This window comes from Microcaecilia unicolor, chromosome 4 (genome assembly GCF_901765095.1).
Source record: "Microcaecilia unicolor chromosome 4, aMicUni1.1, whole genome shotgun sequence".
NCBI lineage: Eukaryota > Metazoa > Chordata > Amphibia > Gymnophiona > Siphonopidae > Microcaecilia > Microcaecilia unicolor.
Window position 1 is genome coordinate 322,721,396 of NC_044034.1, and position 21,444 is coordinate 322,742,839.

At 48.2% G+C, this 21,444-nt stretch overlaps 1 protein-coding gene across 1 annotated transcript in view; it reads left to right on the top strand.

Moving 5' to 3' along the window:
- LOC115469368 (G protein-coupled receptor kinase 5-like) overlaps positions 1–21,444 on the top strand; it is a 217,143-nt gene that overhangs the window by 102,634 nt on the left and 93,065 nt on the right. The window contains exon 2 of the mRNA XM_030201944.1: positions 4,159–4,254. Coding sequence (XP_030057804.1) covers positions 4,159–4,254 — 96 coding nt within the window. The remainder of the gene's footprint in view (positions 1–4,158; positions 4,255–21,444) is intronic.

Consider the following 21,444-nt stretch of genomic DNA (forward strand, 5'->3'; position numbering starts at 1 on the left):
TCTGCCTCTTGTTCTGATGGTTCAATAACTCTTGATTTCCCTGCTGTGGAGTTGGGCTTTGCTTACTTAGTGGATGAGTTGTATGATCTAATTAGAGCCTAGGCCAAGCAGGTGGCTTGGCAGTTACTGCCAGGCATTTACTCTGGCTGAGGCATTGGGTAGCAGATGCCACATCCAATCAACATCTTACAAGATTACCCTTTCAGGGTGGGCTTCTTTTTGGAGAGCATCTGGAGAGGTTGATGAAGGACTTGGAGGACTCTAAGATGCAGTGGTTGCCTGAGGACAAGCCAAAGGGCTCAATTAGGTTTGGTCAGTTTTGGCTTCACCTTAGGGACTTGAAGCGCTATAGACCTGGAAGGGTTCCTTTCTACCAGAGACTCAGATATCAGCAGAAGCAGTCCTTTTGTTTGGACAAAAGAGATCCTTCCCAGTCTACCAAGTCTGCTTCCACCTGTTGTCCGTCACAATGGTGGGGCATCTGTCCACAGGCAGCCATAGTGGGGTGCCTATCTGAATTTGTCAAGGAGTGGACCAGAATTACATCACATCAGTGGGTTCTGGATCTTATCAGTGATGATTAGAAATTAGAGTTCTCCTCTCCAATCGGAGATTTGTTTCTTGTAATCCCCATGCAAGGGTGCCCACAAGTGAGAGGGGGGGTTCGGTCCACACTGCAGACCCTACTAGTCTTAGGGGCACTCCAGCTGGTGCCGTGGGTGAATGGGGGTCAGGGCTGGTACTTCATCTATTTTGTGGTTCCGAAGAAAGGAGGTTCCTTTCGTCTAGTCCTGTATCTCAAGCTCATCAACAGGGCCCTGCAGGTCAAGCACTTTGCATGGAGACCTTACGCTCAATGGTGGTGGTTGTCAAGCCAGGGGAGTTCCTCACTTTGCTGGATCTCAAGGAGGCTTGCCTCTCTATATTCCAATTTGCCCACCGCACCAGCGCTTCCTTCGGTTTATGGTGCTGGAGGAGCATTTTCAGTTCTGAGCAATGCCTTTCGGTCTCACTACAGCTCCTGGAACTTTTTCCAAGGTCATGGTGGCATTTCTGCAGAAGGAGGGAGATCCAGATGGTATCTGGATGATTGGCTGATCAGAGCCTTGTCCATGCAAGACAGTGTTCAGGCCACATCCAGGGTGATCTCACTTTTTCAATTGTCAGGTTGGGTGATTACTTCCCCAAGAACTGTTTGTCTCTGTTGCAGAGTCTGGAATATTTGGGGGTGCACTTCAGTACCCTGTGGAGTAAGATGTTCCTCCTAGACCACAGGAAAGACCAAATTCAGTCTCAGATTTACCTTTTGTTGCAGGTTCTGAACTCTCGTGCCTGGGGATTATGTTCGGGTCTTCTGGTCCATGGCAGCAACCCCCGATGTGGCCCCTTGGGGCAGAGCTCACAAATACCCTCTTTAGCTGTCTCTATTGTTCCACTGGTCTCCCATGTTGCAGGAATATTCCCTTTGGCTGTTTTGGTCTCCGCTTGCAATTATCAGCATGTCCTAGTAGCTCTGGTCTCGCAATCTTCTCTAAGGGTTCTTACTCGCTACCTCAGCGTGGGTGATGGTGGTGACGGATACCAGTTTGACTGGTGGCAGGGCCCATTGCCTCCATCTCAATGTTCAGGGCCTGTGGAGCAAAACAGAAGCGAGCTGCCTTGTTAATTATCTGGCGCTCAGGGTGGCTCTGCTGACCTTTCAGCATGTCCTTTAGGGCACCCTGGTCTGGGTACTCTCAGACAACATCACATTGGTGGTGTACATAAACAGAGCGGCACCTGAACTGCTCAGCTGGCATTGGAGGATTGTCTCCTGATTCAGTGGGCAGAGAAGTATGTGCCTTTGATTTTGGCGGCTCACATAGCGGGGACCTTGAATGTCCAGGTGGATTATTTGGATAGGACCTCCCTGGATCTTGGAAAGTGGGAACTTGTAATGGAAATTTTTTGACAGATCACGGACACGTGGAGGATCCTGGTTCTGGATTCATGGCGTCAAGATGCCAAAGTTCCCAGATTCTTCAGAAGAAGGGGGGAGTTTGGCTTGAGGGAATGGATGCCCTGGTTGAGGTCTGGCCTGCTCTGTGTTTCCGGACTGGCCCATGATAAGGAGTGTGCTTCACCACATGCTCCTTCTTCGGGTCGGGTGATCCTTGTTACACCTAGGTGCCTTGGTATGTGGATGTGATCCATCTACTAATTGACAAGCCATTCCACCTCCCTTCAGGTTGTGGGTTACTCCAGCAGGGGCCACTGCAGCTGGAGGATTCATCCCACTTTGGTCTTATGGCCTGGCTCTTGAGAGGGCCAAACTGAGGAAGAGGGGGTATTTGGATGCTGCCCTTGCTACTTTTGCTGCAGGTGAAAAAGCACTCTACTTTGTTTGCCTATACTCGTGTTTGAAGTGTATCATCCCCTCTTCGCTCTTCCTTACTGCAAATGTTGGCCTTTCTATAAGACAGGCTTGGAAAGGGTTTGACCTATAACTCTCTCAAGCTTCAGGTGGCAGCCTTGGCCTGTTATAAGGGTCGCCTGCATAATTCTTCTTTGTCTGCACATCCTGACATCAACCACTTTTTGAAAGGAGTCAGTTGCTTGAAGCCCCCTCTTTGTCCACTGTGTCTGGACTAGAATCTACATTTGGTGCTCTGCTTTCTTCAGAAACTGTCTTTTGAACTGCTTTGAAAGGTGACATTTAAATTTGTGCTGTTGGTGGCTATAGCTTCTGCTTGCACAGTTTCAGAATTGCAGACTTTGTTGTGTAGGGATCCTCTCGTAGACAGGATTTACCTTACGCACAGTGCCTTCCTTTTTACCGAATGTGGTTTCCGCCTTCCATCTAAACCAGCCATTGTTTCTCCTGTCTTTTTGTAGGGAAGGATTTTGTATCGTTACATTCCTTGAATGTCGGGCGCTCATCCGATATCTGCAAATTTCCAACGAAATTCCAGTGGTCAGATCATCTTTTCGTCCTTTTCAAAAGGCCTAATATGGGAAATGCAGCCTCTAAGGCAACAGTTGCTTGCTGGATTAAGGAAACTATTGCTTTGGCCTATATGCTGGCTGGTAAGACACCTCCCCTTTTATGCTTTTCTCTCAGAGATATGTAGGTCAGCGACTTGGCCCTCGCACACCTTTTCCAAGCATTATTGTTTTTATATTGTGGTGAGGGCAGACGCTTCGTTTGGAGCATTGGTTCTTTCTGCAGCTGTCTCTGTTTCCTGCCCTGTTTGAGGACTGCTTTGCTACATCCCATTTGTTCCTGTCTTCATCTGTTGCTAATGCTAAAGGAGGGGAAAATGATCTTACCTGATAAGTTTCTTTTCTCTGCATCTTGTCTGGTATTCTCAGTTGTTTCTCTGTTTAGGGTTATTGATTTCAGGTTGCTAAGTGGGCTAGTTCCTTGAGGATGGTGTTTTGGACTCATTGTGAGGAAGGAGAATGGCCGCCGCACTGTCACTTTCTGCTTTGTTATGAGAAATACTGACTGGCCAAGATGCACTCCATCCTATATAGCAGATTTCAGTATGCTTTCCTCTGTCTCTTTCTGCTGGTAGATGGTCATAACCATTTGTTCCTGGATCCATCTGCTGTTACTAAAGGAAAGAAAATGATAAGGTAAGACATAATGTTTCTATAAAAAGGCATGATGGTATCAAACATACTGTGAATCTATTTAAGTGACTGTTCAATCCACCTAACAAGCTTGCATGTACAAGCCCACTGGACTGTCAAGGGAATACTGCAAAGTGCTAGGAACCATACTGGCTGTGCTACCTATTTTGGAGTCAAGCTGAGAATTGGCCAAAGATGCTATTCTCAACATTTTAGGACTGTACAGGGATTGTACTGAATGGGTTTTTGGGCAGTTCATACATAGATCTGGTAGAAGGTGTCAACCCATTAAGGATCAGCCTAATTTTTCCAGAATACTGATGATGCATCTATATATTAATATTAGCATATAGATTCTGTGTCTGTTAAGAATGGAAAGGTGAAGGGGACTGATTGGCAAGCCTTGTTTTGTGGGCTGGGGGTTGTTTCATTCTTTAATTCATCTACATATTACTGTGTAACCATTACATTCTCTCTTTTCTTACCTTTTCTTTTCTCAGAAGTGATTACCTCAGTTCATTCTTTTCTCTTGCATTGTTGCAGGCGGTGGAGGGAAGCGGAAAGGGAGGAGTAAAAAGTGGAAGGAAATCCTCAAGTTCCCTCACGTCAGCCAATGTGAGGAACTGCGAAAGAGTCTGGGTAAGTGGGAAGGAGTGCAGTTCTTTATATTGTGTCTGGGAATGGGCTACTGACAGCCATGAAATGCCTGTGTATAGTGCTGTGTGACTTTGTGACGTTTTTTTTTTAATGGGGGGGGGGGGGAGTGAAATTTTGAGTTGTCCGTTTCCTCCAGTTCATTGGGATCCAGCACTTATGTGTCTTTGTGCTCAACATCCTGGGTGTCTTTCCTCTTTTTTTTTTTTAATCCCTGCTTCACTTCCATTCCCACCATCCAGTGTGGTCATTGCAGTGCTTTCCAGAACCCTGAAATTGTGGGTTGCTAGGTGTTACTAGGGAACAGAAGGCTTGACATGGAGCATGAACTGGGACGTAACATAGTAGGACACAGTATATGCCACTGGGATGATGGAGGACTCACTGTTATAGGAGTATCATAACCTTAGTATTCTGAGTTCTGTTGTGTCTTGGTGCTTCCTGTTTCCTCCTTTCTGTCCTAGAATAGTCCCATGAGGACTTGGGGAAGGGTTGTTTTGAGCTAGCAGAAGAGATCAGAAGGAGGTGTTCTTTTTCTCATGCATGCTACATAATAGGTGCCTGAAGAATTGCAGAGTTAAAAATCATAAGAACTCATTTCTTGTGAGTTATTTTTAATTTTATTGTGGAAAGTTTTTTTTCTTTTTTTCTTTTTAAATAAGGATGGTGCAACCCAGAGCATTACCTAGTTTGTCTCAGAACTGTTAGACTGAGAGGAGAGCTTATGTTCTATCTACCCATGTTGGGACAAAGACCATGTACATTTTTACTGCTTTAAAAGAGAAAGCGAAAGGTATGCTTGTGCTCTGAAATTTGCCATGGATACAAAGGACCTAGGGCCATTTGCACATGGTTTTCTATGAAAATAATGTCTGCAAACTTGAAAATGTAATCTACTGGCATTATTTTCTCACGAAAGTGCCCTCAAGAACAACGTTTGTGCCTTTGTGAGCTGTCAGTTCTGTTCAGGTAAATTGCGATTTAGCTGGATAAGTAGCTTTGAAAATAACGTTCCTATGAATTTGTAATTGTAACAGTATAATGCCAGTAGAGAAATAGAATGTTTGACCAGATCCGTCATTGCATAGGATTTCGTCATCTTTTCTTATTTTAAATCCCAGAGGTGGAGGAAATAAGAGATCCCTCAGCTATTTATTTTGGATTTAGGTCGCACCTTTTCATTGACAGCTCAAGGCGGGTTGCATTGAGGTACCTTAGCAATTTTTCTGTCCCCACAGGGTTTAAAATCTAAGGGTTCCTTTTACAAAGGCATGCAAGCGGTTTTAGGGCACGCTAATCATTAGCACATGCTATAAATGCTAGCGATGCCCATAGAAATATATGGGCGACTCTAACATTTAGCGCATGCTTATTTTTTGCATGCGCTAAAAGCACTAGCGTGCCTTTGTGAAAAAATATGGACAACTATTTTCTAGGTGGTTGAGGCTCACATGCTAATCGGTTAGCACACAGTGTTGCAGCTGCACTAACCAATTAGCGCAGTGCAAGCCTGCTCTCTCCCCATCCCCCCCCCCCCCACCCCCAGTTATGGCTCCAGCGCGAAACAATGAAATATATTTTTTAGCATGAGGAAGCGTGCACAGATGCCAAAACTACTGTGGGATGTCTGAGCTTGCCCACAATAGTGGTTTTTAATCTGCAGTAACCACGCGTTAGTGCTGACTGCAGCTTAGTAAAAGGGCCCCTAAGTTTGTACCTGAGAATTTTTTTTTCTGACATTTCCATGGAAATGTTTGGGAAATTATTTAGTCTACAAAGCAGGGGCGTAGCCACGGGGCCCAGCCACTTTCCCTGCAGGCCCGCCCATCCAACATCCTGCTGCTGTCGCTGCCTTTTCTCCCGCGGCTCCGCTGGGTCCAGGAAGCAGCGTTCAGCAGCGTTGCCTGCCTTTTAAAATAATTAGTCTCCCCAGGCTCCCCTGCATTTACTTCTTCGCCCGTCGCAAAGCGCTGCCGTTCGCACAGGCAGCTCCTTTGCCGCGTCCATCTGGCCCTCTCTGATCCACTTCCTGTATTGGATACGTAGGGCCAGATGGACGCGGCAAAGGGGAGCGGAGCTGCCTGTGCGAACGGCAGCGCTTCGCGACGGGCGAAGAAGTAAATGCAGCAGAGCCTGGGTAGACGAATTATTTCAAAAGGCAGGCACGCAGGCAACGCTGCTGAACGCTGCTTCCCGCCACCAGCTGGCGCAAGGATGGGACTTCTCAAGCCGTGGGGGCATCCAGAAGATTCTTCAGCTGGCAAGGCCCGGAGATCCCCCGCCAGCCTAGGTATTTACCTTTACGGGAGGGGGATGGACAGAGAGGAAATATGTGGGTCATGTCCACCCAGTCCACCCCCAGGCCCACCCAAAAATTGAGGTCTGGCTACGCTACTGCTACAAAGTATGTTTTCTTTGAGCCCTCTCATGTAACAGTATTTTGGCTTCAAGGAGAGATCGATTTACATTGACTCCTGCCCCTGAGGAGTTCTTGTAAATATAGGTTGTACTCTATCTCATCTGTAGTTTTTCTTTTTCTTTCAAAAATTTTCTTGTTGTCCCATTTCATAATTGGTTCTGTTGTTGATTTGTACTGCTGTACAGTTTTTGTTTTTCCTTTTTTTTTGCCTTATGTATTTTCTCTGTGAGCAGTTTTTTTTTCTGTACAAGTATTTTTGCTTGAATGTAAAATTGAAATAATATTACAAATTACAAAAATACATATTAAAAATGTATACTTGACCCAATGGAGTGTTAAGTGATTTGCCTGAGGTCACAGGGAGTGTCAGTGGGAGATGCAGGATTTTGAATCTTGGCTTCCCTGTTTCTCAGCCCTCTACTTTAACCACTAAACTTCTAATCCACGGTTAGATTAACTTTAACAAAAATAAAAGAATGGCAAATATTTACATCTGTGCCAGTTGCTGTGGTTTAGGAGGTCTGATGAACAGCTATATCCTGTTTTTTTTTTTTTTTTAAAGATGTTAATGAAAGATGAAATTGACTATTTTTTTTCCTTTTTCATTTCCTGGTACTTAGAAAGTAGGGAGTTTTGCCTCTCCATATTAAGGTTAATATTCTTTGATTGAAAACAGTTACCGTACCCCACCATATATGGGCTGCCTGGTCCAAGTCCAATACAATCATCTTCTATTTTATGGTTTGGAGATACCAGACAGCAAAGATTGTGTGTGTGTGTGTGTGGTGGGGGGGGGGGGGGGGGGGGCATGGATAACAGCAAGAAAGGGAGATTCCAAAATCCAGTCCTTCTTGCATTACCAAAACTAATAAATGCCTCTCTGTATGCGTTCCCATGGGGTTTAACCTAATTGTGATATTTTAAAATGAGAAATGAATCCCCAAAGGGCTTACCCTTCCAGTGCGGACTTTGCAAACTTATAAAATCCTGCCAGACAGGATTTGTGAGTTTCAGACAAAAGAAGGACTTGAGTCTCTAGGGCTCTTTATTGGTGGTAAAAATTATTTGTACATCATAAGCCATGGCTGTGGAGCCCCCTACAAATATCTCTTCAGGCACATGTGATCTTTCATGTGTGACTTGCTGTAAGATTTGGATGGACACTGTCTTCCAAGTAGTAACAAAAGTTCTGGATATTTTCTCTTGTACTTTTCATTCACAAGTAAGGTTATGTCAAGCTTTTAAAAACCTAGCTTTTAGCAGTTATTTCAGAGGGGTAGTGTTTGGCTTTGAGCTTCCAACAGAGAAATAACCATTGTTAATTTAAGTGTTAGGAATTAATTCATTACATTTAGAAATACTGACTTTTGGAAGACTGAAGGTCACCCAAGGAGTCCCTGGCAGATTGTCTAGTGGAGATCTTGGGAGGTTTTAATACTGTGTGTGGTAAACAAAACCTCTGATTTGGTTGAAGAAGTTACCCAGAGCAGTGACCTGAAACCTAGACTTTGTTCTGCTGGCATTACCACATTCCCTATGCACTGCAATACCGGGGATTGAGACCTTGTTCTTGGCTATGCTCAAGGAACAAACAAACAAGCCTCCCCCTCCCCCCCTGAAAAACCTCAGAAACTTCAGTGAGAGAGCCGGGTCCATTACTTGAGAGAGAAGCTGGAACCATTCATTTTGTTTCATCTCCCTTCACGCTCTGTTTACCCAATAAATGCTGTTCTCAAACACCATCCCATGTCATCAGCCTCGATCATCTTGTCCCTGTCCTCAGCCCCTTCCCACTTGCTCTTTCCCCAGTTTGCCAATTCCCTCACATTTTCCTTGGAGGCTTATTGCTGGGCACACCGCCTTCTGACATCACACTTCTCTTGGGATGGGAGGTGGTGTGAGACCAGTGACGATTCTGGTGTGTAGTGTAATTCACCGTGATTAAAGTATAGTATCACAGCATGACACTTCTGAGGTCATTTCATCCACTCCTTGGAGTTTGTATTGATTAGTGGATTAACACTTCATTGGATTAACTGATAGTCCAGAATATGAAAAATAGTAATTTAAATTGCCATATTTTTGCCTGGTATATTTGAGCCACACGGATGCAGTCTCATGAGAACAGGTAGCTCAAATGCTTAGTCATGCAGTATCAGAAGGAAATGGGCAGCAAGCCTTAAGAGAGGGTCAGCAAGAGTTAGAGCTGCAGTGAGGGTTCCCTAGTCTACCTACAATTAAGAACAATATCCAGGACCAGAAGCTTTTAAAGATTGTTTTCTGCTTGGCCCCTGTCTTGGGCGCACGCCTCCCCCCCTCCCACTGATTCTTGCTGGCTGGTTGCTTAGCTCCGACTATATCGGCAGTTTTCCTTGTAGAGTGGATGATCCCAACAGATAACTACATTTCAAATTCAGCTTGATATTCCCAAAATAAAATACACAGCTGATGGGAACCAGAGATGTTCATTGTACACACTTCTTTTGGCAGCCAAAACCAATCCATCCAGTGCAAGGCTGGAAAAATCCCACGAACCCAGATCACTCAGCAATTTGACACGTACAGTTCTGAAAGGCAAAATATTTTGTTTTTGGTTCAGTTTTATATGTAAGCAAAACAGTAAGAATAAAAAGAGCAAAAAAGAGTAACAGAACCATTCCCTGGCTCCTAAAAGTTTTGGACTGGTGCCTAAGTTTACTAAATATATTTCGGCCTTTGTTCTACTAAGTCACCTGCAATCTTCATGGGTCTGTGGGAGCTTTGTGCATAGAGGAAACTTTGGGGTCTTTTTCCTTGTCATCAGCAGCAGATGAATCCATTACGAATGGGTTGTGTCCATCTACCAGCAGGGGGAGATAGAGAACACTGAAAACCATAGTGCCTCCTGGACGGCTAGCTCCATCTGCCTCTGTATTCTCTATCTCCCAGCAGGGTTGGACGCAGCTTATTCAGCTCCTTCAAGAATCTGCCTGGGGTGGCTCCTGTGCTTTTGCCTGTTGTAGCAGGGGTGTTGTGGCTATTGCAGCTCCACTTAAAGGCACATAGGTTAGCCCTTTCCCTGCCTTACCCTTCCCCCTATGTGGATGCAGGCATATAGGTTTGCCCTGCCTCTGCCTTTCCCACACTCTTCTATGTGGATGCAGGCACATTGGTTCGTCCTTTCCCTGCCTTTCCCACTCTTCTGGACCTCCGGAGTGCCTCTGTAGCTGTTGCCTCTAACTTTCCTCTCGCGGTGGTAGAGGAGACCTTGCAAGGCTTGTTGCACCTGGGAGCGGTGATCCCCGTGCCTCCTGCCGAACGCGGCCGTTACTCCATTTACTTTGTGGTGCTGCGAAAAGGCGGGTCTTTTTTCGGCCCATTCTAGAAGAAAGTCAACGAGTCACTCAAAGTACGGCATTTCCACATGGAAACCCTGCGCTCCGTCATTGCGGCGGTTCAGCCAGGAGAGTTTCTCACGTCTCTAGATCTGAGAGAAGCTTACTTGTACATCCCTATTTGGTCCCCGCACCAATGGTTTCTCCGGTTTGCGGTGTTGGGAAAATACTTTCAGTTTCGGGCCTTGCCTTTTGGTCTCGCCACAGCTCCCCGAACCTTTTCCAAGGTAATGGTGGTAGTAGCTCTCTTTCTCAGGAGAGAGGGTATCCGGGTTCACCCGTACCTCGACAACTGGCTCATCAGAGCAGACTCTGCAGAAGAGAGTCATCATGTAACAGCCAGAGTGGTCTCAGTACTGCAATCTCTGGGCTGGGTCGTCAATATACCCAAAAGTCACCTGACCCCCCTCTCAATCTCTAGAGTATTTGGAGGTTCGGTTCGACACGGCCTCGGGGTTGGGTTTTTTACCTGAGCAAAGGCGGTGCAAGCTTCAGACCAAGGTCCGTCTGCTCCTGAGGATGCCTCGCCCTCAAGCTTGGGACATTGTCCAGCTCTTGGGGTCGACGACGGCCACCCTAGAAGTGGTGCCTTGGGCGAGAGCGCACATGAGACCGCTGCAGTGTTCCCTGCTACAACGTTGGTCTCCCATTTCCCAGGATTATCAGTGCAGACTCAGTTGGCTCCCTGCGGCCCGACTCAGCATGGAGTGGTGGCTCTCAGACAGCAAGCTGCAGCGAGGAATGCCGTTAGCGCTCCCCGACTTGTGCCTGGTGGTAACCGATGCCAGCCTGAAGGGCTGGGGGAGCTCATTGCCAGGAGAGGCATGCCCAGGGTCTGTGGACACTCAAAGAATCGAAGAGGTCCATCAATCGCTTGGAGTTAAAAAGCAATTTTCCAGGCGTTGCTGGCCTTTCAATCGATCTTGGAGGGATTGGCTGTCAGAGTGCTGTCGGACAATATGACGGCAGTGGCCTTCATAAATCGTCAAGGCGGAATGCAGTGCAGAGCACTGGCCCCGCAGGCCGCTCAGATTTGCCACAGGGCCGAGCTGCATCTACAGTTCCTGTCAGCAGCTCACATTGCAGGTCAGAGCAACATGCAAGCCAATTATCTAAGCAGACACCACATCGACCCAGCAGAGTGGGAGTTGGAAGACGAAGTGTTCCTTCAACTCTGTGCCAAATGGGGAACGCCAGTAGCGGATCTGATGGCGTCAAGCACAAATGCCAAAGTCCTGTGCTTTTACAGCAGACGCAGAGATCCTCGTTTGGTGGGGTTGGATGCCTTGGCTCAACCCTGGCCTCTGGGCCTCCTATATGTGTTCCCGCCTTGGCCCTTGATAGGGCGAGTACTCCTGCGAATTTGGCTGCACCAGGGAGTGGTGATTCTCATTGCCCCAGATTGGCCCAGGCGGCCGTGGTATGCGGACCTCCGGCGGATGCTGGTGGAGGCTCCTCTTCCTTTGCCTCTGGTACCGAACCTGTTTACGCAGGGCCCGGTAACCATGGAGGATCCCTGACGCTTTGGTCTTACAGCATGGCTATTGAGAGGGCGCAATTGCGAGACAAGGGCTATTCTAACTAGGTCATCTCCACTCCCTTGCAGGCCTGCAAGTGGCGGATTTGGCGCCAGTTTGAGGCCTGGTGTGTTCCAAAGACGATCACACCTTGCGGGCTTCTGTCTCGCCGATTCTTGACTTTTTGCAGGATGGTGTACAAAAAGGCTTGGCCTATAATTCCCTGCGGGTGCAAGTGGCAGCATTGGCATGCTTTCGAGGGAAGGTCGCTGGCCTCTCCTTAGCTGCGCATCCAGACATTGCACGGTTTCTTAGAGGGGTGTTTCGGCTCTGTCCTCCCGTGTGGGCACCTTGTCCAGCTTGGAACCTGGGGCTCTTCAGTGTTCGCCCTTCAAGCTGCTGAGGCGAGCTTCGGAGAAGGATGTGACTCTAAAGACAGTCTTTTTGGTGGCCATTACATCTGTGAGACGGGTGTCTGAGCTCCAGGCTCTGTCCTGTCGAGACCCATTTCTGCAATTCTCAGAGTCCGGAGTTATGGTACGTACTGTGCCTTCCTTCCTGCCTAAGGTGCTTTCAGCATTTCACCTAAAGCCTATTTTTCTGCCCTCCTTTACTAGGGAGGAGTTTCCGGAATCTTTTGGGCAGTTGCACCTTCTGGATGTGCGCAGGGCTCTGTTGCAGTATCTGCAGATGTCAAATGCTTTCAGGACCGCTGCTCACCTTTTTGTATTGTTGTCAGGTCCTCGCAGAGGGTCTCCAGCGTCTAAAGCCATTATAGCCCGTTGGCTTAAGGAAGCCATTTTTTTCTGCATATCTGCTATCTGGCCGGCCTCCGCCTAACGCCTTTAAGGCACATTCCACAAGAGCGATTTCTTCCTCTTGGGCTGAGACGGGAGCACTCTCTTTTCAAGATGTAGTGCTGCTACTTGGGCTTCTAAGCTCTCTTTTGCCCGTCATTACAGGCTGGATGTGGCTGCCAGGAGGGGCGCGCTTTTTAGAGCACAAGTACTGGCGCGTGGTGTGGCTTGCTCCCGCCCTATCTAGGGATTGCTTTGATACATCCCATTTGTAATGGATTCATCTGCTACTGATGACAAGGAAGGAAAAATTAGGTTCATTATCTTGGTAATTTTTTTTCCTTTAGTCACAGCAGATGAATCCATGATCCGTCCCTGATTGACTCTGTTTTGTGTTCAGTTTTTTCCTGCAGACATGTTCCCTCATTGGGAGAAGTTGGAAAACAGTCTTCAGGATTTCTATTCTACTACAGGAGGTTGAGTTTGGCCCTCCTTTGTGTTATTGCTCCTTTTCTGGGGCGTTTGTTTGCTGTGAGGAAAGTTCATGTTATGCTACTTTGCCGTTTAACACTGCTTTGGAAGCTTCAAATACTGAGAGGCAGATGGAGCTAGCCGTCCAGGAGGCACTATGGTTTTCAGTGTTCTCTATCTCCCCCTGCTGGTAGGTGGACACAACCCATTCGTAATGGATTTATCTACTGTGACTAAAGGAAAGAAAATTACCAAGGTAAGAACCTAATTTTCCCTTACTAAGCTGCAGTAAATGTGGCCTTGCACAGGTGTTTCCCATGGACTAAGGCCATTTTTCCAAGGCAGTAAAGTGGCCAATTTTCCTTATTTTGCATTAATGGCCATTTGCTAATGTCACCATTAAAAAAGAAAGTTATAGTGTTAGCATTTACCAACATCTATTTTGTAGGCGATAGGGGCTCACGCGGTAATCCTGTGCTAATCATTTTTCGATAATGTATTGCGCTAACTGATTAACACGGAAATTCCCACTCCTGCTCCCAGAGACTCCCCATCACACAAAAATTAATTCTTTCGTGCATGGTTAGTGTGTGCTGATTTCAAACTTACTTTAGGATGCCTGAGCTCGTTCCATGATAAAACCATTTTGGCACTTACCACAGCTTAGTAAAAGGACCCCTTAATGTTCTAGTTAGTAATAATAATAATAAAAATAAAGTCCAAAAATGGTGTCCAGTTTTTAAGAACATAAGCGTTGCCATACTGGGACAGACCGAAGGTCCATCAAACCCAATTTCCTCTTTCCAACAGTGGCTAATCCAGGCCACAAGTACCTGGCAAGATCCCAAAACAGTAAAACTGATTTTGTGCTGCTTATCCTAGAAATAACTGTTAAATAATTGTGGACCATCACTCTGTCCCGTGACGAAAAATAACAAAAAATGTGCACAGAGTGTATGAATGCAAATATAATAACCCTAAGGGCTATTTAACTAAGGTGAGGAAGAGTCTCATATGTAATACATGATAATATTTCTTTCACTCAACAGGTGAATTGCTTATTCGTGTTCATATCTTAATCATTGACTCAGCCTCCACCATCTTAATTCTACTAACAAAAAAGTGACTTGCACAAAATTCTCAATACGCTAATGCACACTGCACTTATCTTAGGCAGGTTGGTGCGCTCTTAGACCCCAACAGGTCCCCGTTTCGTGTTCACTTTGTCAAGGGGGAGTGCCACCAATTCCGATTACTGCCCCAGGCATCTATGTGTGCATTAGCGTATTGAGAATTTTGTGCAAGTCACTTTTTTGTTAGTAGAATTGGTGGCACTCCCCCTTGACAAAGTGAACACGAAACGGGGACCTGTCGGGGTCTAAGAGCGCACCAACCTGCCTAAGATAAGTGCAGTGTGCATTAGCGTATTGAGAATTTTGTGCAAGTCACTTTTTTGTTAGTAGAATTAGGATGGTGGAGGCTGAGCCCATGATTAAGATATGAACACGAATAAGCGATTCACCTGTTGAGTGAAAGAAATATTATCATGTATTGTGAAGATGAGACTTCTGCTCCCACTGTCCAGCAGGCCTCACTGGCCTGTGGCCTCTGAACCGGACTCCAAACAGTCTTTTCTCAGCATCCTGAGCAATCCAACCTCAAGCTCCTGAGCCCCTTTTACACTCAGGGTGAGCTGGTTCTCAGTATGCAAATTGTATGCAGATTAGCATGTTATCCTTTCACGCTCAAGGTGACCTGGTTCTCCAGAGGCAAAATTAAACAGGTCTTACCAACAGCATATTCAGGCAAATTCTTTATTCCAGCCCCTGGGCACAGTTCTTCTAGCTTAAATACTTTATATATTTACATATCTTCACACTGATTCTCCCCACACAGATTCCTGGGCTCAGCACCAACCTCAATACTTTGGGGACTTCTAACCCCAGGCTTTGCAGCCTGCTTCTCAGTACTGGGACACACAGCCCTACTTCTTCTTTGGACACCCAGTCCTTCCTTCTTTGAACACACAGTTCCTCTAAGTACTGAGGCTACACAGTCCAACACTAATGTTTTAGGGACTTCTTACCCCAGCCTGTTTTTCTTCCTTGAGCACACAGTCCACCACAAGTCCATAGGGTTTAGCTAGTTCTTTCCACGAGGATTCTCTTCCTTCAGTTACCAGCTCTCCTCTTTTTCTTTCACATCTCAGGTGGGGTATAAAGTGGTTAATAGCTAAACAGGACCCAGCCCATAACCGCCTGCACCTATAGCCATCCCAGGACTCTCCCCGGTCCTAGCAACCTCCACATCCCGGCCCCTAATGGCTCCCTCTAGTGGCTCACCCGGACATCCTGGACATTTTAGGGGAACAGCGCCATCTAGTGGCCTGCCCCGGCTAGGACAGCCTCTTATTTATCACAGTATTACATATGAGACTCTTTCTCACCTTAGTTAAATAGCCCTTAGGGTTATTATATTTTCATTCATACACTCTGTGCACATTTTTTGTTATCCTAGAAATAAGCAGTGGATTTTCCCAAGTCTGTCTTAATAATAGTTTATGGACTTTCCTTTATAAGAAATAATTCAAACCTTTTTAAAGCCCTGCTAAGCTAACTGCTTTTACCACATTCTCTGGTGAATTCCAGAGTTTAATTACATGCTGAGTGAAAAAATATTTTCTCCAGTTTGTTTTAAATTTAGTACTTGGTAGCTTCTTTGTGTACCCCCTAGTCCTAGTATTTTCAGAAAGAGTAAACAAGCAATTCACATCTACCTATTCCACTCCACTCACTATTTTATAGACCTTTATCATATCTCCCATTCCCTTTTATCATTTTCATCACCCTTCTCTGTACCTTTTCTAATTCTGCTACATCATTTTTGAGATGCGGTGACAAGAATTGCACACAGTATTTGAGGTGCGGTCGCATCATAGAGTGATTCAAAAGCATTATAACATTATGAAATGGGATCTCAAGACTATCCTAGACAGTACACCCGTTAACTTGCACAAATGCATACCTGTTCTGAAGAAGGTGTATGTGTGCGCTGATGTGTACTTTACAAAATACATGCATATATCTTGGCTCTGGCCAAACCACCCCAGGGGAACACATATGTGCTGATCTTGCACTGTGCCTGTTTTTGGGTGTGTATACCTGGGTGCAACTTTATAAGAACCATTTTCCCATGTAAAGCATGCTTTACAAGCTAAAATGCTTAATAACATTCTCTGAGGACAAGCAGGCTGCTTGTTCTCACTGATGGTGACGTCCACGGCAGCCCCTCCAATCGGAAACTTCACTAGCAAAGGCCTTTGCTAGTTCTCGCGTGCGCATGCGCGGCCGTCTTCCCGCCCGAACCGGCTCGTGTTCGTCAGTCTTCTTTTGTTCGCGTGCGGGACGGTCGTGTTTTGCCGCCGTTTCGTGCCCCTCAAGTTGACCCTCGCGTGTCTTCGCGATTTCACTAAAAAAAAAAAAAAAAAAAGAGACCTTTGGTCTTTGTCCCTTCCCGTGTGTACAGTTTGTTTCCCCGGCGTAAGTTTCCTTTCGCTTTCGGGGTAGGCCTTTTTTTGTGGCCTCGGTACGGGTTTTTTCTTTCTCCCTTATTTTTGGTGCCCTTCATCACCATCGCGAATTTTGATTTCGCTGGCGTGATTTTTCCGTCCATGTCATCGAAGTCTCCCAGCGGCTTCAAGAAGTGCACCCAGTGCACCCGGGTAATCTCGCTCACTGATAGGCACGCTTCGTGTCTTCAGTGTCTGGGGGCTGGGCACCGCCCGCAGGCCTGTAGTCTTTGTGCTCTTTTACAGAAGAGGACTCAGGTAGTGAGATTGGCCCAGTGGAACGTGTTGTTCTCGGGCTCTTCGTTGACAACAGCACCGGAGGCATCAAGTGCATCGACGTCGACAGCATCGAAGTCTTCGACCTCGGCATCGACTGCATCGACATATCGAGGTTTCGACCCTCTGCATCGTCGGTACCGAGACATCGGAAGGCTGCGTCGGTGGTACCGGGACCTCCGCTGTTGCTGATGTCGTCGGACGGTGGTGCTTCGACTGGAGTGCAGGTGAGGGCTGTCCATTCCCCTGCTGGTGGCGGTGAGCCTTCGGGTGGGTCTCCTCGTGCCCTGAGGGCTCCTGCGGTACAGCCCCCCCGAGACCGACCTTCTTCGGCCTCGGCCCCGAGGAAGAGACGGTTGGATTCTACGTCCTCCTTGTCGGTACTGGGAAGCTCTGGTGACATGCTTCGTTTGAAGAAATAAAAGAAGCATCGACACCGGTCTCCTTCCCGCATCGGTACCGAGAGCTCTGGGTCGCCGAGGGAGTCGGCACCCAGTAGGCATCGGCACCGGGAGGATCGCTCACCCTCTGTTCAGGAGGTGTCGATGCGCTCCACCTTGGACAGCCCGGAACCGCCTCCATGCCCGGAACAGACTCTGACTTAGACTCCTGCATCGGCTTCCATGTCTTTCTCCACAGCCGCTCTGCACAAGAGTCTCCGGGCCGTTCTCCCAGAGATCCTGGGAGAGCTGTTGCGCCCTTCCCCTCCGGTACCGGGGGTGCCTGTGCCACCGGTACCGTCGAGTGAGGCGCCGGCTGGCCCTTTGCCCGGGTTGAGGTCTCCGACATCGGTACCACTTGCGGCTGCCTCCCAGGAAGACTCCCCGACGATGTCGGTGGAGGGAGCTTCGCCGGTGCTGGCGAGGGAGTCTACCTCTCAGCGCTCCCACCGTGGCTGTGTTTCCACGGAGTCGAGTCGGGCACGGCTTCAGACACAGGTTCATGAACTTGTGTCTGATACCGATGGTGAGGCCTCGTGGGAGGAGGAGGAGGACATCAGATATTTCTCTGACGAGGAGTCTGATGGCCTTCCTTCTGATCCCACTCCCTCTCCTGAAAGGCAGCTTTCTCCTCCCGAGAGTCTGTCTTTCACGGCCTTTGTCCGGGAGATGTTTACGGCCATCCCCTTCCCGGTGGTCATGGAGGATGAGCCCAGGCTGAGATGTTTGAGCTCTTGGACTATCCTTCTCCACCTAAGGAAGCGTCCACAGTACCCATGCATCATGTCCTAAAAAACTGGCGAACTGGACCAAGCCTCTAACTATATGTATACAATATGTAAGCCGCATTGAGCCTGCCATGAGTGGGAAAGCGCGGGGTACAAATGTAACAAAAAAAAAAAAATCCCCACATTCCCAAGAAGATCGAGTCCCAGTACCGGATCCATGGGGATCCAGAGCTGATGCGCATTCAGTTGCCTCACGACTCTGGTTTGGTGGATCTGGCCCTAAAGAAGGCTAAGAGTTCTAGGGAGCACGCTTCGGCGCCCCCGGGCAAGGACTCTAGAACCTTAGACTCCTTTGGGAGGAAGGCCTACCATTCTTCTATGCTCGTGGCCAAGATTCAGTCCTACCAGCTCTACACGAGCATTCACATGCGGAACAATGTGCGGCAGTTGGCGGGCTTGGTGGACAAGCTCCCTTCTGAGCAAGCCAAGCAGTTTCAGGAGGTGGTCAGGCAGCTGAAGGCGTGCAGAAAATTCCTGGCCAGAGGGGTATATGATACCTTTGATGTTGCGTCCAGGGCCGCTGCTCAAGGTGTGGTGATGCGCAGACTCTCATGGCTGCGTGCCTCCGACCTGGAGAATAGAATCCAGCAGCGGATTGCGGACTCCCCTTGCCGAGCGGACAACATTTTTGGAGAAAAAGTCGAACAGGTGGTAGAGCAGCTCCACCAGCGGGATAACGCTTTCGACAAATTCTCCCGCCGGCAGCCTTCAGCATCTACCTCTTCAGGTAGACGTTTTTATGGGGGAAGGAGGACTGTTCCCTACTCTTCTGGTAAGCGTAGGTACAATCCTCCCTCTCGACAGCCTGCGGCCCAGGCTAAGCCCCAGCGCGCTCGCTCTCGTCAGCAGCGTGCGCCTCAGCAAGGCCCTGCGGCTCCCCAGCAAAAGCAGGGGGCGAGCTTTTGACTGGCTCCAGAAGAGCATAGCCGATGTCAAAGTGTCTGTGCCAGGCGGTCTGCCGGTTGGGGGGAGGTTGAAAGTTTTTCACCAAAGGTGGCCTCTCATAACCTCCGACCAGTGGGTCCTCCAAATAGTCCGGCAAGGATACACCCTCAATTTGGCCTCAACCTCCAAATTGCCCTGAACAAATATCTGGTCAAGGAAAAGTTCAGGATGCTTTCCCTGGGCACCCTTCTTCCCATGATTCAGGAAAACGATTGGCTATGCTCTCTGGACTTAAAGGATGCTTATACACACATCCTGATACTGCCAGCTCACAGACAGTATCTTCGATTTCGTCTGGGATCACGTCACTTCCAGTACTGTGTGCTACCCTTTGGGCTCGCCTCTGCGCCCAGAATGTTCACGAAGTGCCTAGCTGTGGTGGCAGCAGCGCTTCGCAGGCTCGGAGTGCACGTGTTCCCTTATCTCGACGATTGGCTGGTAAAGAACACTTCCGAGGCAGGAGCTCTACAGTCCATGCAGATGAGTATTCGACTCCTGGAGCTTCTAGGGTTTGTGATAAATTATCCAAAGTCCCACCTTCTCCCAGTACAGAGACTCGAATTCATAGGAGCTCTGCTGGATTCTCGGACGGCTCAGGCCTATCTCCTGGAGACGAGGGCCAACAATCTGCTGTCCCTCGTCTCCCGGGTACGAGCATCCCAGCAGATCACAGCTCGGCAGATGTTCAGATTGCTTGGCCACTTGGCCTCCACAGTCCATGTGACTCCCATGGCACGCCTTCACATGCGATCTGCTCAATGGACCCTAGCTTCCCAGTGGTTTCAGGCTGCTGGGGATCTAGAGGACGTGATCCACCTGTCCACGAATTTTCTCAAATCCCTGTATTGGTGGACGGTTTGGACCAATTTGACTCTGGGACGCCCCTTCCAAATTCCTCAGCCACAAAAGGTGCTGACTACGGATGCGTCTCTCCTGGGGTGGGGAGCTCATGTTGATGGACTTCACACCCAAGGAAGCTGGTCCCTCCAGGAACGCGATCTGCAGATCAATCTCCTCGAGTTACGAGCGGTCTGGAACGCTCTGAAGGCTTTCAGAGATCGGCTGTCCCATCAAATTATCCAAATTCAGACAGACAACCAGGTTGCCATGTATTACGTCAACAAGCAGGGGGGCACCGGATCTCGCCCCCTGTGTCAGGAAGCCGTCAGCATGTGGCTCTGGGCTCGCCGTTACGGCATGTGGCTCCAAGCCACATATCTGGCAGGCGTAAACAACAGTCTGGCCGACAGGTTGAGCAGGATTATGCAACCTCACTAGTGGTCGCTCAACTCCAGAGTGGTGCGATAGATCTTCCAAGTGTGGGGCACCCCCTTGGTAGATCTCTTCGCATCTCGAGCCAACCACAAGTTCCCTTAGTTCTGTTCCAGACTTCAGACCCATGGTCGACTGGCATCGGATGCCTTCCTCCTGGACTGGGGGGAAGGTCTGCTGTATGCTTATCCTCCCATACTTCTGGTGGGGAAGACTTTGTTGAAACTCAAGCAAGACCGGGACACCATGATTCTGATTGCTCCCTTTTGGCCGCGTCAGATCTGGTTCCCTCTTCTTCTGGAGTTGTCCTCCGAAGAACCCTGGAGATTGGAGTGTTTTCCGACCCTCATCACACAGGACGAAGGGGCGCTTCTGCATCCCAACCTCCAGTCTCTGGCTCTCACGGCCTGGATGTTGAGAGCGTAGACTTTGCCTCTTTGGGTCTGTCGGAGGGTGTATCCCGTGTCTTGCTTGCTTCCAGGAAAGATTCCACTAAGAGGAGTTACTTCTTTTTATGGAGGAGGTTTGCCATCTGGTGTGACAGCAAGGCCTTAGATCCTCGCTCCTGTCCTACACAGACCCTGCTTGAATACCTTCTGCACTTGTCTGAGTCTAGTCTCAAGACCAACTCTGTAAGGGTTCACCTTAGCGCAATCAGTGCATATCATTACCGTGTGGAAGGTAAGCCGATCTCAGGACAGCCTTTAGTTGTTCGCTTCATGAGAGGTTTGATTTTGTCAAAGCCCCCCGTCAAACCTCCTACAGTGTCATGGAAATCTCAATGTCGTTCTCACCCAGCTGATGAAACCTCCTTTTGAGCCACTGAACTCCTGCCATCTGAAGTACTTGACCTGGAAGGTCATTTTCTTGGTGGCAGTTACTTCAGCTCATAGAGTCAGTGAGCTGCAGGCCCTGGTAGCCCAGGCCCCTTACACCAAGTTTCATCATAATAGAGTAGTCCTCCGCACTCACCCTAAGTTCTTGCCGAAGGTGGTGTCGGAGTTCCATCTGAACCAGTCAATTGTCTTGCCAACATTTTTTCCCCGTCCTCATTCCTGCCCTGCTGAACGTCAGCTGCACACATTGGACTGCAAAAGAGCATTGGCCTTCTATCTGGAGCCGACACAGCCCAACAGACAGTCCGCCCAATTGTTTGTTTCTTTTGATCCCAACAGGAGGGGAGTGGCTGTGGGGAAACGCACCATATCCAATTGGCTAGCAGATTGCATTTCCTTCACTTACGCCCAGGGTGGGCTGGCTCTTGAGGGTCATGTCACGGCTCACAATGTCAGAGCCATGGCTGCGTCA